The sequence below is a fragment of the Cyclopterus lumpus genome, chromosome 1 (assembly GCF_009769545.1).
Source record: "Cyclopterus lumpus isolate fCycLum1 chromosome 1, fCycLum1.pri, whole genome shotgun sequence".
Classification (NCBI taxonomy): Eukaryota; Metazoa; Chordata; class Actinopteri; order Perciformes; family Cyclopteridae; genus Cyclopterus; species Cyclopterus lumpus.
The window spans coordinates 24,493,343-24,510,842 of NC_046966.1; the positions used below are offsets into that span (position 1 = coordinate 24,493,343).

Genomic DNA, 17,500 nt, shown 5'->3' on the forward strand with positions numbered 1-17,500 from the left:
TACATTGTGGTACAGTGTGGTACATTGTAGTACATTGTGGTACATTGTTGTACATTGTTCTACAGTGTCGGAGATGCAGAACATCGGGAAAGCCACTGTGTGCCGCGGTTTTGGTGAAACTCATGGATGTGTTCAATACGTTCGCGGACCATGTCGGTGGAAATGCAATAAAAGTTCTATATGGTCGTCTCCACATACATGAATATACACATATATATGATCTACTTGTTCTGAAAGAGTTGAGATAGTTATGTTAGATCTCATTGGATGATGCATCCCATTACGCCGACTGCCAGCAGGCACATTTAAAGAATGAGGCACTTAAAATGAGCCGATACATTTTCCCAACACTGATGCTGCGATGCGAGCAGATTCATGAAAGTCAAAGCACAGACGAATGGATGTGAATAAAGAGGATGTTCATCCACTTATCCAGACCTATAGTCGGGGAAAGTCACCGAGCTGTGTGAGCCTACTGGTGATGTTATGTATAAATATATATATATGATATTAATGTTATGAACCCAAACACGAGGGCGTTTGATGTTCCCGACGTTTCCACAACAAGTATAAAGCAGAAATAGTGGTTATTTCTTCCATGGTGGATGACGGAAGTTATCCAGCCTTTGAGAAACCGGGATAGCCTGATGTGAATCATCTTGTTAATTTAAGCTCGCTAATAGGACATTTGATCGACTTAGTTGAACCACGTACGAGAAATAGGGCCCTGGTCTTTGTAGAGTGTGTCCTGGTTTCTGTCATAACACCCACATGTTGGTGCAGGAGGTGCAGGAAAACGCATCGGCTCTCCTGATTGGCCGTTTAAAAAGGAGCGACGCTCCTCCCGACGGGCCCGGACAGGCAGCGTTCACCCACTGAGAGGCTTCAGCTCCCCGACGTGTACGTGTTACTACGGCAACCACGAGCGGTACCTCTACACGCAGCCCTCCCAACAGCACCACTGACACCATTACTGCTCCTCCAGCTGCAGCCGATTGGTGTCCATGACCTGCTAGACGACCCCCGGGGCTGAAAGACACCGGCACATGGACTTGGGACTTCAACCCAAGTTGCTCTTGTGTCACAGAAACAGAGACTTGAGACTTGACTTGGACTTGTCCCTCAAAGACTTGGGACTTGACTTGGACTTACCCCTCAAAGACTTGGGACTTGACTTGGACTTAACCCTCAAAGACTTGGGACTTGACTTGGACTTACCCCTCAAAGACTTGGGACTTGATTTGGACTCCAGCTCAAAGACCTGAGACTTGACTTGTCCCTCAAAGACTTGTGACTTGACTTGGATTTGTCCCTCAAAGACTTGTGACTTGACTTGGACTTGTCCCTCAAAGACTTAAGACTAGACTTGGTCTCCAGCTCAAAGACCTGAGACTTGACTTGGACTTACCCCTCAAAGACCTGAGACTTGACTTGGACTTACCCCTCAAAGACTTGAGACTTGACCTGGACTCCAGCTCAAAGACTTAAGACTTGACTTGGACTTGTCCCTCAAAGACTTGAGACTTGACCTTACCCCTCAAAGACTTGAGACTTGACTTGGACTTGTCCCTCAAAGACCTGAGACTTGACTTGGACTTACCCCTCAAAGACCTGAGACTTGACTTGGACTTACCCCTCAAAGACCTGAGACTTGACTTGACCTTACCCCTCAAAGACTTGAGACTTGACTTGGACTTGTCCCTCAAAGACCTGAGACTTGACTTGGACTTACCCCTCAAAGACCTGAGACTTGACTTGGACTTACCCCTCAAAGACCTGAGACTTGACTTGACCTTACCCCTCAAAGACTTGAGACTTGACTTGGACTTGTCCCTCAAAGACCTGAGACTTGATTTGAACTTGTCTCCTGGTATAAAAACAGTAGACATTTACATACCACCTCCAGAATGCCCAATCTGAAGACGTTACGGGTCCGAGCTCTGCTCACCGTCACCGTGCGCTGATCTCAGCTCGTGGGAGTGGAGCTCCTCAACGAGAGAGATCCACCAATCGAACATCTGACACCTCCGAGCCTCGGAGCCAAGTGCTCCTCAGAGGCTGCACAGTGTCTCCTGAGTCTTCGCGCGGACGTCACCAATGGATTTCGCAATAGACGTCGATGTTTGGAGATGTCTTTTTTAACTGGTAACCCTCCTCCCTCCTCCAAGAGAGTCCTGGGATGGGAGGATGGGCGAAAAGAGAGAGAGAGAGCGGGCCGTCGGCTCGTCCATCAACCCGAGATATCTAAATATTTATCCTGCGGTCCACATTTATCCGTCGGCCGGTGCCGTTTTTTTTTTCTGGGTCGAAAAAACGTTGCGTTTTCTGGGAAGAAACACGAGTATACGATGTTTACGCAGCGCTACCCCGGCGAGATTTATCCCCCGGCTGTCAGGCTTTGCAATAACACACATAAATTTGCGTTTTTTTTTTTTTTTTTTTGCGCCGTCTCGCCTGAAAATCATTAGAACCATTAATTTGAGTTCCGCACCAGCTGCTGGGAAGAAGAAGAAGAAGAAAAAAAACACCGGCAGCATGACCGCCAGGTGCTCTTGAGCAAGGCGCTCAGACGCGAGAGGATCTCCTCGGTTTCCTTCCACCGCAGGTGCTTCTAGAGCGGGATAATTAGTATGATTATGAGGACATAATTGATGCGCACAAGTGGTGGTTGAAGTTTATTAAATGTGCGCTACGACAAACAAGAAGACACTTTAAAGGAGATCAGGTCCTCACTTTGTATTACCTCACGCGGGAACGGTTGTTGTTTAAAGCCAGAAGCTATCATTATATTTTCTGGCCTCTTTTTTATGTTTATATATTAACTCAGAATGTTGATATGGCAGAAAAGAAGAAAAAAAAATACCCAACAGATATCGGATGCATCGTCATGACGATATTGTCCAAATATTCACGTTCCCCAGAGGACGGATCCTCTTCTTCACGTTCTTCACGCGCTTTGTGAACGACATCAACGCGGTCGTTTGCCCAATCAGACGTGGAGTCATCACGACACGCTTTATGGTCTGTTTGACTCTAAATGACCATAATTCAATAAATGAACATCACGCTGTATTGAAGAAGACTTGAAACTAGAGATTGAGACCAAAAACTAATGTTTACAATGTTTACTGAGGGAATACATCAAGAGAAGTAGAGTCATTTATATAGACTTCTATACAACCAGAGGAGTCGCCCCCTGGTGGTCAGGAGAGAGAATGCAGCTTTAACACATGAAGCATAGACTTCTATACAACCAGAGGAGTCGCCCCCTGGTGGTCAGGAGAGAGAATGCAGCTTTAACACATGAAGCATAGACTTCTATACAACCAGAGGAGCCGCCCCCTGGTGGTCAGGAGAGAGAATGCAGCTTTAACACACGAAGCATAGACTTCTATACAACCAGAGGAGTCGCCCCCTGGTGGTCAGGAGAGGGAATGCAGCTTTAACACATGAAGCATAGACTTCTATACAACCAGAGGAGTCGCCCCCTGGTGGTCAGGAGAGAGAATGCAGCTTTAACACATGAAGCATAGACTTCTATACAACCAGAGGAGCCGCCCCCTGGTGGTCAGGAGAGGGAATGCAGCTTTAACACATGAAGCATAGACTTCTATACAACCAGAGGAGTCGCCCCCTGGTGGTCAGGAGAGGGAATGCAGCTTTAACACATGAAGCATAGACTTCTATACAACCAGAGGAGTTGCCCCCTGGTGGTCAGGAGAGAGAATGCAGCTTTAACACATGAAGCATAGACTTCTATACAACCAGAGGAGTCGCCCCCTGGTGGTCAGGAGAAAGAATGCAGCTTTAACACATGAAGCATAGACTTCTATACAACCAGAGGAGTCGCCCCCTGGTGGTCAGCAGAGAGAATGCAGCTTTAACACATGAAGCATAGACTTCTATACAACCAGAGGAGTCGCCCCCTGGTGGTCAGGAGAGAGACTGCAGCTTTAAGACCTGAAAGTCTTTGGCCACTATGTAAAGTCTAACTAAAAATGCACATTAATGCATCGGTTTGTTTTAATGGAGTCTCTTATCGTCGTTGGTGGGTTTCAGGGTGTGTTACTCTGAAGAGGTCCAACTGTAAAACACTTCATAAAACCATGTGTGTGTGTGTGTGTGTGTGTGTGTGTGTGTGTGCGTTAATCTGAATTATGATTAATGTTGTTTACACTGATCCTTTACGGTTGTGCGACGGGATCGTCTGTATTTGTGTGAACTGCAGGCGGAGCGTCACCGATGGAGAGATTAGAAACTCATTTAACACCGAAGAAGACGAATGAACACACACACACACACACACACACACACACACACACACACACAGGGTAGTTGTTAAAGGGATGTGCAGAAGGTGAGTTGTGTGTCCGTCACCTGGTTGTTGACCCCCCCGGACGAGGACCCTGACCTCACACACGCCGAGAACTCCTAATGGATCGCCTCACGTTTCAGTGCAGCCACGCTGAAAAGGACCAGGGGGGTGGGGGGGGGGGGGGGGGGGGGGGGGGGGGGGGGGGGGGGGGGGGGGGGGGGGGGGGGGGGGTAAGGTTAGACGAGATGAAAGACCTGAGCTTGTAGGCCGCGGGGGGAAAGACAACAAACACTGGAAGGGAAACGGGATCCCCAGGAAGGTGGAGGTGATGCTTGTGAGTCCCGTCAGCTTCATCTCTGCCTACGGAGAGCCGGAGAGGACACCACCCATCATGATGTCATCCGTTTGTGTTCATCCATTTAATGTCATTCAAGTAAATAGACATTCTTTGTGTTTACAAGATAATGCCTCTTTTTAAAAAGAATGTTTTTACCATCGAGTCGGAGATTTTCATTTTGCAGATTTCTTTAATTAATTAATTTTTAAATCACAGGGACAAAAGAATTAAATCGGATAGTTTTTCCATTAATTAATTAATTTCCATTATTTATTTATCATTTAGTCTCTAATTTTAGTATATATATATATATATATTTTTTTTTAAATCTTCCTTCCTACAAGTTCAGAGCCTCAAACTCGTTTTGTCTGAACAGTTCACAAGATATTTAGTTTAGTTCTATAAAACAAGAAATCTTCACATTTGAGGAACTGGAAGCAGCAAATGTGTGAAGCAGCTGATCATCATCATCATCATCATCAATCAATTGGTTTGTTAGCAACACAAAACAATAATCATAATAAAAACCTGATCCCAGGTCTCCTCATACCATCGCGCATCAGCGCCCCCTGCTGGCTGGTCGAGGCTACTGCACCAAAGCTTGTGTTAAGAAATAGTCAGTGTAAAATAAACCTGGTTAGATTTATTTAAATAACTTGGAGCATTGACTTTTTGATTTAATGGAAAAAATATATTTTATTCAATTTTGTATATATATTATATAGGACAACAAAATAGAATATTTTTAGTAGACAATTAATTATTTAGTAAATATATATATATATATATATTTTAAATTGTGATAAATGCTCCTCAGAAATTCATAAACTTTAGAGAAAAAGTTGAAAACTTAAAAAAAGAAGAAACAAACCGTATTAAATATTCAATTTAAAATATTCAATTTAAAAGTAAAATGCAAAAAAAAAAGTAAACAAAGAATATTAAGAAATAAAAAAGATAAACCGACCCAGAGGATCTGGACACGTTTAAAAAAATTAAAAAAAAACACAAAAAAACCTGAATCTCGAAAAGCCAAAAAACTAAAATGTGGTATCTAGGAAGCGAGGAAGCAAGGAGAGAGTAAGTAGGACAAGGAGACAGCCGTGCGTTCTCTTCGCGAGCCAGCACCAAGAGAAGACCCTGCTTCTGCGAGGAGCTGCCGAGCGACTTTATTTACAATTCACAAAACACAGGAGTCTTTTTTCACATTGACGAGTTCCCGTTTCAGACTTTGAAACTTTTTCAAAACGTCTAATAATCCAGAGTTTATATTCCTTCTGTTTTATTTTCTCGATAGAAACATTCCAGTTTTGTATTTTAACAACACATCAGCTTGAAAACGTTCCGTTCATCTATATTTATATATATACTTTATATATTATATACAATCTCCTCCTCTTTCATGGCTTCAAAAACACAATATTCCCCTCTGTGGGAGGAGTTTCGTGGTCTTTGAAAAGGAAGTCGCTGTTCAGGAACAACAGGAAGTGTTTTGAAAAATAAAAACATTAAAATGTCCCAAAACTCTTTTGTTTCCGTCTGTGATTCTTTCATAAACTTTGATGTAACATCATCTTCTCACACTTCAGAACTAACGTCTGAGATGTGAGCGCATTTGAAAAGCACAAAGTGTGAACCGACGGGGGAACCGACGGGGGAACCGGGTCCACTTCGTCTCCTCGGAGAAATGTTACAGAGTTTTTTGATGAAAGGCAGAAAATGAAAGAGCCAAATCATATTTTGACCCACCCAACAATTTGGAGGGGGTGGGGGGGGTGGGGGGGGGCGTGTCCACATCCACTCAGTCACTGTAACACACACACACACACACACACACACACACACACACACACTTGTGATAAATAATCTTCAGTAATTCTGGATTGAATGACCGAGCGGTTGAAGGCAAAATGCGTTAAAGAAGGTTCAGAAAAAAACAACCTAATTTTACTGTATTGACCATATTCATGACAAAGGTCCCGTGGCATGAATATCTAAATCAATATATTGATACGATCAATCAATCAATCAATCAGTATATTGCCTGGCCCAGTAACTAACCAGGAAGTGTGTTAGGACCTCTAGAACAATAATAAAGCGCAATGAATTTGAGTTGAATGTTGGGTCGCAGCGCCCCCCTGTGGCCAGGTGGGGAGGTGGAGGTGGTCCCGTCCAGGAGGAGGGGGGGGGGGGGGGGGGGGCACAACACCTGCACCGGTTCACGATGCGGCTCTTTGAATTTCAACGTTGAATTATGTCGAATCATAAGCTTTTTGTTTGTTTGTCGAACGCCGACGTGAGAAACAGTTAAATAGGACTTCCTGTTCCTTCTAAGCGACGGAGATGAGTGGTTATATTTCATGAAAGTATATTTAACAAAGACGACTCGTCCCCTGACGTCGGTGTTCGGGGGGGTTCCTACTTGTCGGCGTCCCGATCCCCGCGCAGCCGCCTGTCGTGCTGCCGCTTGGTGAGGAGGTTCTTGAAGAGCTCGTAGACGGACCAGCTGATGGCCGTGGAGGGCATCTGGTAGATGATGCGGGCCTGGAAGCCTTTGAAGAAGGCCGGCGCGCCCCCCGTCCTGTACACCGTCCGAAAGGCCTCGGCCAGACCGGAGATGTGGCCGCCGCCGCCGGCAGCAGAGGCGGCCCCCCCCGCGGCCGCCGCCGCCACGTGCACGGCCCGGGCCTCCTGCGTGTTGAGGAGGGTCTTGCAGACGTCCAGCGGGGTGGTGGCGGCGGCGGCGAGCGCTCCGGCCAGCGCGCCGGACACCACGTGGGAGGACGGGTCGTACTGCCGGTGGGGGTTCAGGAGCTCCTGCAGGTACTCGTAGGTCATGAAGTGCAGCGCCTGGAACGGCACGTTCAGGGTCAGCTGGGTTCCGTAGCTGCGGTAGAACGCGGCCGGGCCGTCGCGCCGCAGCAGGGAGGCCGCGCAGTGCAGGACGCCGCGGTACGGAGAGTTGAACATCTGCATCCGCTGCTTCACCACTGAGGAGGGAGGAGGCGAGGTTTTAGTGTACAGGGAGGGAGAGAGGAGACAAGGTTTTAGTGTACAGGGAGGGAGAGAGGAGACAAGGTTTTAGTGTACGGGGAAGGAGAGAGGAGGCGAGGTTTTAGTGTACGGGGAAGGAGGGAGAGGAGAGGAGACAAGGTTTTAGTGTACGGGGAAGGAGGGAGAGGAGAGGAGGTTTTAGTGTACGGGGAGGGAGGGAAGGAAGGAAGGAAGGAAGGGAGGAAGGAAGGGAGGAAGTGTAACCAAACGCTTTAATCTGGAGGAATAACTCTCCACTCCTCACATCCCATAATAAGCTCTCCCTCCACTCGGCTCCTTCAGCTTTAATCACGCTGAATGCCTCATTTTAAATAAACTCCAGAGCTCACCAGTCGTGCCTGTAGCTCCACCTGGTGTCCTGATGGGAGAACTACACCCTCAGGGGGCCTCACGGGTCTCTGGAGGACTTCAATAAATAGATTATGTATTGAACAGATGCAGATCCATCTTTAACTGCTCTGAGGTCAGTGAACCAGCAACATTTAGATATTCAGATTATAAAAGAAAATAAAAGTGTTTGTGTTGATCAATAAACCGTCATGAGTAGTTTTAATAAGAGTTTCTGTCAACGGCTCATAATTCATCTTTAATATCTATTTTATATTCACGTGAAAACCAACACTACATTTTACTAGATTACATGTGAACGCATCATGAGAACGTTATATAATGTACCTTCAGCCAGTTCTCATCTTCACTGAGCAGAGCCTGAACGCATCATCATGTAACTGAAGTGAACCTCCGCTGGTCCTCCGTTAGCGGTGCTGCTAACGTTACTAGCTAACGTTACTAGCTCTCCTCCTGTCGGTCTAAACACCGATTGGTTGTTTACAAAGTCACATGATCAGATCAGAGAAACATCAGGATGTCCTGATCACATGATCTACTGGAGGATAACGATGGTAAAACTTTATTTCACAACTGTGATGGTTAACGTTAAACTAGAACTAACAACTACCACCACTAATGTGAGTTTGGGTCAGGTGAGACACAAAGGGGGAGGAGTTACCTTCGGCTGGGTTCATGATGGCGTCGTGCAGCACCGTGGCCATGCAGCCCGCCACTCCTGTAGAACAGAGAAAAGGGACGTTTAAGACTCGCCGTCGTCCTCTAACCGGCATTTAAATCCAACGGTCGCTCACAGTGTCCCCCTCACCGTTTGAGAAGTGGCTGTTGGCGCCGGGGTGGATGGCGTCGCCGAGCGAGAACTTGATCTTCTCGTAGCAGGCGAAGTAGAGCGCGTGGGCAGGCCCCGCCCCCACCGCCAGCACGTTCACGCCCCTGATGGGGCGCCACACGCCCTCCGTCCGCACGATCTGCCGCAGGGCGTCCATCACGTTCCTGTAGCGCGCCCCCGGCTCGGGGTGAAGGCTCTGCATGCGCGTCTGGAGAGAGAAGATCCAGAGGGTTGTTCAGAAAGTCCAGACGTCCTCCCTTCATACACACCTCCTTTCCTTCCTTCATACACACCTCCTTTCCTTCCTTCATACACACCTCCTTTCCTTCCTTCATACACACCTCCTTTCCTTCATTCACACCTCCCTTCCTACACACCTCCCTTCTTTCCTTCCTACACACCTCCTTTCCTTCATTCACACCTCCCTTCCTACACACCTCCCTTCTTTCCTTCCTACACACCTCCCTTCCTTCCGTCACACCTCCACCTTCCTCCCTTCCTACACACCTCCTTTCCTTCCTACACACCTCCCTTCCTTCCGTCACACCTCCACCTTCCTCCCTTCCTACCCACCTCCCTCCCTTCCTACCCACCTCCACCTTCCTACACACCTCCCTCCCTTCCTACACACCTCCCTTCCTTCCGTCACACCTCCACCTCCCTCCCTTCCTACACACCTCCCTTCTTTCCTCTCTCCCTCCCTACACACCTCCTTTCCTACCTCCCTCCCTACACACCTCCTTTCCTTCCTACCTTCCTACACACCTCCTCCTTCCTCCCTTCCTACACACTTCCTCCTTCATTCATTCCTTCCTTCCTACCTACCTCCCTTCCTACACACCTCCTCCCCCTTCCTTCCTAGCTACCTCCTTTCCTACACACTTCCACCTTCCTTCCGACCCACCCACCTCCCGTCCTTCATACACACCTCTCTTCTTTCCTTCCTTCCTTCCTCCCTCCTTCCTACCTCTCTACACACCTCCCTTCCTTTCTACCTACGTCCCTCCCTACACACCTCCTTTCCTTCCTACCTACACACCTCCTCCCTTCCTACACACCTCCTCCTCCATTCCTTCCTACCCACCTCCCTCCCTCCCTACACACCTCCTTTCCTTCCTACCTCCCTTCCTACACACCTCCTCCTTCATTTCTTCCTTCCTACCCACCTCCCTCCCTCCCTTCATACACACCTCCCTTCTTTCCTCCCTTCCTTCCTACCTACCTCCCTCTCTACACACCTCCTTTCCTTCCTACCTACCTTCCTACACACCTCCTCCTTCATTCCTTCCTTCCTACCCACCTCCCTCCCTACACACCTCCTTTCCTTCCTACCTACCTTCCTACACACCTCCTCCTTCATTCCTTCCTTCCTACCCACCTCCCTCCCTACACACCTCCTTTCCTTCCTACCTACCTTCCTACCCACCTCCTCCTTCATTCCTTCCTTCCTACCCACCTCCCTCCCTTCCTACACACCTCCTCCTTCCTACCTACCTTACTACCCACCTCCCTCCCTTCCTACACACCTCCTCCTTCCTACCTACCTTACTACCCACCTCCCTCCCTTCCTACACACCACCTCCTTCATTCCTTCCTTCCTACCCATTATTATTATTATTATTATTAGTATTATATATTCGTGGCTCCAGGGTGTAAAGTAGGAAAGTAGCTGAACGCCAGCTACAGGTCCTTTAACCCTCTCCTAACGGTGATGGAGGAAGAAGGCCTTTGGTTTTAAGTAACTCTGTAAAGTCCTCTGAGGAACCAGGAACCAGGAAGTCAGACGTCAGATGATGAAAAGGAACTGAGATTGTGAAAAATAGAAACATCTTGGGATGGAGGAAGCTGCCCGCCAAACATTACTGTAAATAAAAAATACGTAATGCACTTCCTACTTCGACTTAGTGGCTGAAACGGGGGGAAAAAAACACATTAAAAAAATCTCTCTTAAGTTACTTTTTATACTTTTGTATTTAAATCAGCTTCAGGTGCTCGGTTATTTTAAAAAAAGAAAGAAAAAGGAGCTTTTTGTTGTCGATATGATAACTTGACACACACACACACACACACACAAACACACACACACCCTGCCGAGCACGATGTGACCAACGCTACCGTTTGCAAAGCAGACTGCTCTTGAAAACGAGACACGTGGGTGGTGGTGGGGGGGGGGGGGGTCACGTTGGAGGTCATTCTGCCCGAAAAAAACAAAACGCCATGAATTGGATGAGCTCATCGTCATCAGGGAATCTGTTGTGAAGGAGAGCTTTGTTCCATCGGACCGCGGCGCTGAGAAACCGGGGAGGACGGTCTCGTTCTTTATCTCCCGGAGACGAGAGTCTGCGTTTAAAGAGCGCGTGAAAAACATCCCAAGATTTGTTTTTTCCCCCAAGGTTAATTATGTAGAGCACTGCATTGTGGGTCCGTTAACGTTTTATGTTGGTGTGCATAAACGCCAACTAACGACGTTAAAAAAAAATTAAATAAAAACAGAAACAGAAACGCACATTTCCGAGAGCCGTCGGAGCCTCTTGTGACGTTTTGTTTTATTACGCAAGACGGGAAGATTGCGGTTGCGTAATAAAACTGGGGATTTTAATGACATGACATCGTCATGCGGTTATGTAACCGCGGAACTATCCAGTTATGTTGGGTTACAGTAAACACAGTAAGTGTGAAATAGTGACGATTTAAGTCGGGTTCGTGAGTAAAAAAGTCAGTTTAAAGACCCGTAATGGCGGCTTGTTGGCCAGAAGGTGCAACTGCAGCTAGCTACACAAATAATAAACACAATTAAGAGTTTAATTGCTATTTTTTCCTTGTCTCGCGTTATTTAATGCTTACTAAACGCGTGTTAGTCTGCTGACCTCTGTTAATCGAGCTCGGGCTCGCATTCGGGCCTCCGTCAGCCCGGTGGGTTCTATTCAACGGTTACCAACCGCCGTCACGTGATCGCGACGTGATGACGTTTCATTACCTTGACGCAGTCGATGGGGTACATGACGCAGTGCTCCATGATTCCGGCCACGGACCCCGCCAGCATGTGAGTGCCGGTGGCGGCTCCTTGAGGTAGTCCTTCGTAGTCCGCTTCGGGCTCCGCAGAGGTCGAGGGCTCCGGGGGAGTCAGTCGATGCAACGCCGGGGAAAAATCCTGCTCCCCGGGCATTCTCGGCGCGAGAGACCCGTAGAACCCCCCCGTGGCGTCCAGGAGCCGGCCGCCCATCCACCGAAGCTCTGCCCCGGCAGCGGCGCCTGTAACCCGGCTGTCTACGCCCGGTGTTTCCATTGGAGGCTCGCCGGGACACGAAACCGTCCGTTAAAAGAAAAATGGACGGCTCCTGTGACCCGCCTGTCGGTGCGATCTTCCCGGTAGTCTCAGGCAGCTGTAGCGGGTCCGTGAACCGGGAGTCCGGGGGGGGGGCGGGGGGACCTCGGTGGGTTGGTCCGCGAGTCACGCCAGAAGCGCGAGCCGATTCGACAGTCCCGACTGTCAATCACTACCAGTGCCCTTTGATTGGCCGAATCCGGCTCGCAATAAGGCGGCTCAATAAAGTAGGCGGGGTTTCAGCGTCATGTGGGCGTGGAGGACTTTGTAACATCGGGAGGTCACGTGTTTTTACGGGAAGCGTTTTAAACCGGACGTCCCAAATTGGAATTGTAACTATATATATATATAAAAATGTACACAATTTTGGACTTAATCTGGACGTATTAATAGCCGTTATAAGGTACAAATAGATACAATAACACAACATAGACATTTGGACACACATGGTACTGCTGTAAAAAATACTAAATATATACTAATGCTTTCATAATGTGAGAGAAAATTACACCAAAAAAAACTAGCAAAACGACAATGAAACAATTACAATAACACACAATAAAACAATTAAACAAATAAACAATAGAAATGTTTCCAGTTTGAGTGTCACTCATCAAAACCTTTGGGTGTATTCTTTATTTTATAGTTTTTATTAAGTCGTAGACATTTACATTTGCGATGCAAATACATTAGAATTGGTGGTTTTGACAGAAAGCATAGAGCGCAACAAAACAATTCAATATTTAAATTGGCCTTGTTGACTTCTATCTCTTTACTCACTGCTGTGGTCGGGCTGAATAAAGAGACTGCTGTCAATCATAAACTCTTGTTGACAAATCATCTGCACCCTGTTCTCACATGTGCTCACGTTGCATTTGGTGTCGCTCAAAATCCATTTCAAACTGATTTAAATGTCCAAACTTTGTAATATTATATAGGCATATATAAATATATCATCGTATATATAGTTTTTTATATTACCGTGTAATATAATATATTTCTTTATAGATCATTATATTTATATTGATTGATATATGTTTGTATATTATATATATTTAAACATATATGTAGATGTAATTAATATATAAACATATATATATATATATATATATATATATATATGCATTGTGTGTTTATAATGGAAAGAAAATATCCAATGATGACTCTTTGCTGTGTGTGTGTGTTTGTGTACATTATTGTTCTTATTATTTGGATAAGGATATAATCCTAAAAAAACCATAGTAACCCGTAACAGCCCATAATAAGATGTATAATCTGAATACCACATTTTCCAAAAAGACTTCCGTATACAAGCAGTTGCTGTTACAGAAAAATAAATACACACGGACGCACATATATGTGACACACCGCCACGCCCCGCCCCCTTTGGTGTTAACGGAGAAGTGGGCGTGTCGCGATGTGCTCCGGACCAATGGCGGTGTTAGGACGACGCAGCCAGCACGAGCCGACCGGAAGTCGGTCGGATTTTTCGATCACTTCCTCCTCCTCGACGTCTTCCTTCTTCTTCTCCTTTTGAAGAGGCACCTTTCAGGTAAGTTTACACCGGAGAGCGACAGCATATGCACACGATACGTAACACACCGACCGACCGGTGCCGTTCCCCGGTGTGTAACCGGTAACGGATACAACGGGAGCCGACACACTGTTTTAAAGCCGGTTGTTTTCTTTCTGTCCAGCAGGACAACTGTCCGGTTTATTTATGCAACAGTTTAATCTTATATAACCGGGGAATAAGCCCGGTTAAGCTGCATTTTAAAGAGGTGTCACACCAACAGCAGCTATTTATATAATATAAAACACCCCAATATGCTACACTTTACTCATTAAAACCCATAAATCATGCTGTAGTATATCTATGCATTGTGTTACAATATAGTGATCCCCCTAACCTCATGCTATATCTCATTCTATACCTTTTTGTTATAATATATATCTACATTATTAATATCTCATTAATAACGTCACCCTGTGGCTCCATATGCTCTCGCCTGTCTGTGTGTGTGTGCTCTCTCTTCTGGGTTTACTTTGAAAACACCCATCTAATTAATTTTAATTTCCCTATATTCATCTCTAATCTAACGTTGTGACGTCACTCACTGGAAATCACAAATCACAATAGGCTTCGTCTACAAATAATCAACAATTACTAGAATAAAGATTGTAAAGCCCTCCTGAGGCTAATTTGTGATATTGAGCTATGCAAAATAAAACTAAATTTGAAATTGACCAACGCGATTGACGGCTCGTGATTATTTTCTGCCTATTTTTGATTTCTTTAGTCTCGGCCATCAATTTCCATATTTTCCCAACAGAAGGAAACACGCCGCTCTGGACGGCGTCCTAATCTGACCGCGGGCGCCATGAGGTGACGTCTGTGACATCTTGAATAATCCCGCCCCCCCCACCGGGACACATGGCGAGGTAACACACAGATGCAGTAATAACCTCGATATGTTGTGTGACCCTGAGTCTTTATTTAATTTAAAACGCTCCGTCTGTCCTCCTCCTCAGGATCACTTTCTCCTGCCTGCCGGCCTCCTGGCACTGCAGCGTGTCCCTTCTGTCTCTGGGCTGCGCTCCCCGGCAGCGGCTGCTGCTGCTGCTGCTCGTCACCTCCGCCGTCCTCCTCCTGGGAACCTACCAGAGGCAGCTGTGGAGCACCAGGCCGCGGCGGCCCGGGTCCCGGGTCAACAAGTGGGTGTGAACGTGTTGAATATGATGGATTTAACAAAAAGGCTATAAAACAGATTATTTATTTTTAGGATTCTGAAAAATTTAAACTCGATGTTTGTGTGGAAAAAAACGTAGCGACTTATTGCTCTCTCCAAAAAAATTAAAATCTGCACGAATCTTTTAAGAAACATTCCATATTTAATACAAATTTAAAATTTGACCACGTCGCCCGTCGGTAACTCTTCCCCCGTGGGAACCGAGCCAGCTGATAACGAGCTTTCGGGAGAACCGTTATCTCGTTTTTGTTTGTCGAGGCCGGCTCGACGTGACCTGACGTTCCTCCCGTGGGACCGAGCGCAGGTGCTGTCACCCGAATCCCCCAAAAGGACTTGTAGAGACACACGGGCCTCACCCCCCCCCCCCCCCCCCCCCCCCCCCCCCCTGCCTTCCAGGTACCTCTCCATCGCAGAGTCCATGGAGGTCACCGACCTCTCGGACCCGGCTCTGAACTACGGGATCGTGGTGGACTGCGGCAGCAGCGGCTCCCGGGTCTTCGTGTACTACTGGCCCCCCCACAACGGGAACCCCCACACGCTGCTGGACATCCGTCAGATGAGGGACCGCGACCGCAGGCCGGTGGTCAAGAAGATCAAACCTGGTGAGGGGGGGGGGGGGGGGGGGGCGTAAAGTAATAAGACGTCTAAAAACAAATGATTCTCGATATCAGTATTTCTGACTTTGTTGCGCAATAAGTCAGCTGACGGACTCGATCCTCTGGGTCTCGATCGCCCTTTGAACCCTGAGACAGAACGGATCGTTTGGTAACCATGGAAACGGGCGTGCCCGTCAGCGCTGGTAGTTCTTCCTGATTTAAAAAGCTGCCGCTTCTCTTCCTGTAATTATACCCAACTATTAAAAATAATAATGATGATAATTAATAATGATGAGTCTTCCCCCCCCTCCAGGTATCTCCACCCTGGCCAACACGCCCACCCAGGCCAGCGACTACCTCCGCCCTCTGCTCCTCTTCGCGGCCGCTCACGTCCCGAGGATCAAACACAAGGAGACGCCGCTCTACATCCTCTGCACCGCCGGCATGCGGCTGCTGTCGGAGAGGTGAGGGAGGGGGAGGAGCTTACCAAAAAAGGGAGGGGGAGGAGCTTACCAAAAAGGGAGGGGGAGGAGCTTACCATAAACACGTTGGTGCAGGATAAAACATCCCTCCATGAAGGTCATAATGTCTCATTATGTTATATTATTATATCTTATAGTCATTATACGAAGAGGTTTCTGTCGTTGATATAAATATAAACACCGGTTGAACACCGTGACCTCCTCGTGACCTTTGTAACTGGTCCTGGTTCAACTCACCGAGGCCTCCTCGTGACCTCCTCGTGACCTTTGTAACTGGTCCCGGTTCAACTCACCGAGGCCTCCTCGTGACCTCCTCGTGACCTTTGTAACTGGTCCCGGTTCAACTCACCGAGGCCTCCTCGTGACCTCCTCGTGACCTTTGTAACTGGTCCTGGTTCAACTCCTCGTGACCTCGTCTCTCCGTATTCCAGCCAGCAGGCGGACATCTTGGAGGACCTGGTCGCCGACGTTCCCCTGGAGTTCGACTTCCTGTTCTCCAGCTCGCACGCCGAGGTCATCTCCGGGAAGCAAGAAGGTGAGACGGAGGTTGTTAGGCAACAATCGCCGTGGCAGCAACAATCCTTTTTAAAAACCTTTTGTAACTGCTTCCTGTCTGTGTTGTTGTGCCCCCCCCCCCCTCCCCCCCCTGAAGGAGTGTACGCGTGGATCGGCATCAACTTTGTGTTGGGCCGCTTCGACCACGCCGATGAAGGTGAGCGCGAAGGCGTGAAAAAGGGTTCAGAGGTTTTATTAAATGTGTGTGTGTGAGGGTTCTTCTGTCAGTTGAAGAACCCTCACACACACACACACACACACACACACACACTTTAACACCTTCGTGTTTCTCAGAAGACGCGACAGTCGAGGTGACGACGGGCTCTCAGAACCAGCCGCCGATGAGCAGGCGGCGCACGGTGGGCATCATGGACATGGGCGGAGCTTCCCTGCAGATCGCCTACGAGGTGCCGGGCGCCATCGCCTTCAGTTCGCCGCAGGAAGTACGATCGACCGGTCGGGCGTTGCAGTTATTGACGAGGAGGAGGAGTGGGGGGGGGGGGGGGGGGGGGGGGATTGTTTTACTCGTTTTTGATACAAAGTTACGTCATTATTTACCCTGCGAGACAAGTTTGAGAGCACAAACACCCCTCCCAGTCGACAGCTTGAACTAAAGCGCTAAAAAAAATCGTTTATATTGAGAGTTTGTGTATTTTTACATGTTTTATTTTATAATATTTTTTTTTAGGAGGAGGCGGGGAAGAGCGTCCTGGCTGAGTTCAACCTGGGCTGCGACGTGGAGCACACGCAGCACGTTTACAGGGTCTACGTCACCACGTTCCTCGGCTTCGGGGGGAACATGGCCCGGCAGCGCTACGAGGACCAGCTGCTCAACGGCACGCTGGCAAAGAACAGGTTTTTATCCTTTTAATGAAACCTGTAGACTTCTATACAACCAGAGGAGTCGCC

The 17,500-nt window shown here is 47.7% G+C and overlaps 2 protein-coding genes across 4 annotated transcripts in view; one reads left to right on the forward strand and one right to left on the reverse strand.

Moving 5' to 3' along the window:
* Positions 1-5,756: 5,756 nt before the first annotated feature.
* On the reverse strand, positions 5,757-12,291 carry LOC117733019 (mitoferrin-2-like). Of its 2 annotated transcripts, none has more exons than XM_034536300.1 (4): positions 11,861-12,291; positions 8,863-9,091; positions 8,716-8,772; positions 5,757-7,642 (listed from the first exon to the last, which is right to left on the reverse strand). In XM_034536300.1, the coding sequence occupies exons 1-4, from the start codon at positions 12,167-12,169 to the stop codon at positions 7,071-7,073; spliced, it is 1,167 nt and encodes a 388-aa protein (XP_034392191.1). In that variant the 5' UTR covers positions 12,170-12,291; the 3' UTR covers positions 5,757-7,070. The 2 variants fall into 2 exon arrangements, with proteins under 2 accessions (XP_034392191.1, XP_034392200.1); XM_034536309.1 differs by lacking the exon at positions 11,861-12,291 and adding an exon at positions 9,285-9,345 and having other exon boundaries at positions 6,839-7,642; positions 8,863-9,176.
* Positions 12,292-13,645: 1,354 nt separating this feature from the next.
* Positions 13,646-17,500, forward strand: part of LOC117732627 (ectonucleoside triphosphate diphosphohydrolase 7-like) — a 6,626-nt gene continuing 2,771 nt past the window's right edge. Inside the window, exons 1-9 of one of the 2 annotated variants that reach the window (XM_034535683.1) lie at positions 13,646-13,760; positions 14,542-14,650; positions 14,741-14,923; positions 15,355-15,560; positions 15,868-16,018; positions 16,468-16,571; positions 16,689-16,748; positions 16,886-17,034; positions 17,280-17,446. In XM_034535683.1, coding sequence (XP_034391574.1) covers positions 14,643-14,650; positions 14,741-14,923; positions 15,355-15,560; positions 15,868-16,018; positions 16,468-16,571; positions 16,689-16,748; positions 16,886-17,034; positions 17,280-17,446 — 1,028 coding nt within the window. In that variant the 5' untranslated portion in view covers positions 13,646-13,760; positions 14,542-14,642. The remainder of the gene's footprint in view (positions 13,761-14,541; positions 14,651-14,740; positions 14,924-15,354; positions 15,561-15,867; positions 16,019-16,467; positions 16,572-16,688; positions 16,749-16,885; positions 17,035-17,279; positions 17,447-17,500) is intronic. The other variant, XM_034535692.1, reaches the window with a different exon arrangement.

What these genes read in the sequence shown, in the direction of transcription:
- LOC117733019 (XM_034536300.1), bottom strand. Translation starts at nt 12,169, where the DNA reads ATGGAAACACCGGGCGTAGACAGCCGGGTTACAGGCGCCGCTGCCGGG. An exon ending in CAACAGCCACTTCTCAAACG is followed by an intron (nt 8,773 to 8,862) that starts GTGAGGGGGACA and finishes TCTGTTCTACAG; the next exon opens with GAGTGGCGGGCTGCATGGCC. An exon ending in CATCATGAACCCAGCCGAAG is followed by an intron (nt 7,643 to 8,715) that starts GTAACTCCTCCC and finishes CTCCCTCCTCAG; the next exon opens with TGGTGAAGCAGCGGATGCAG.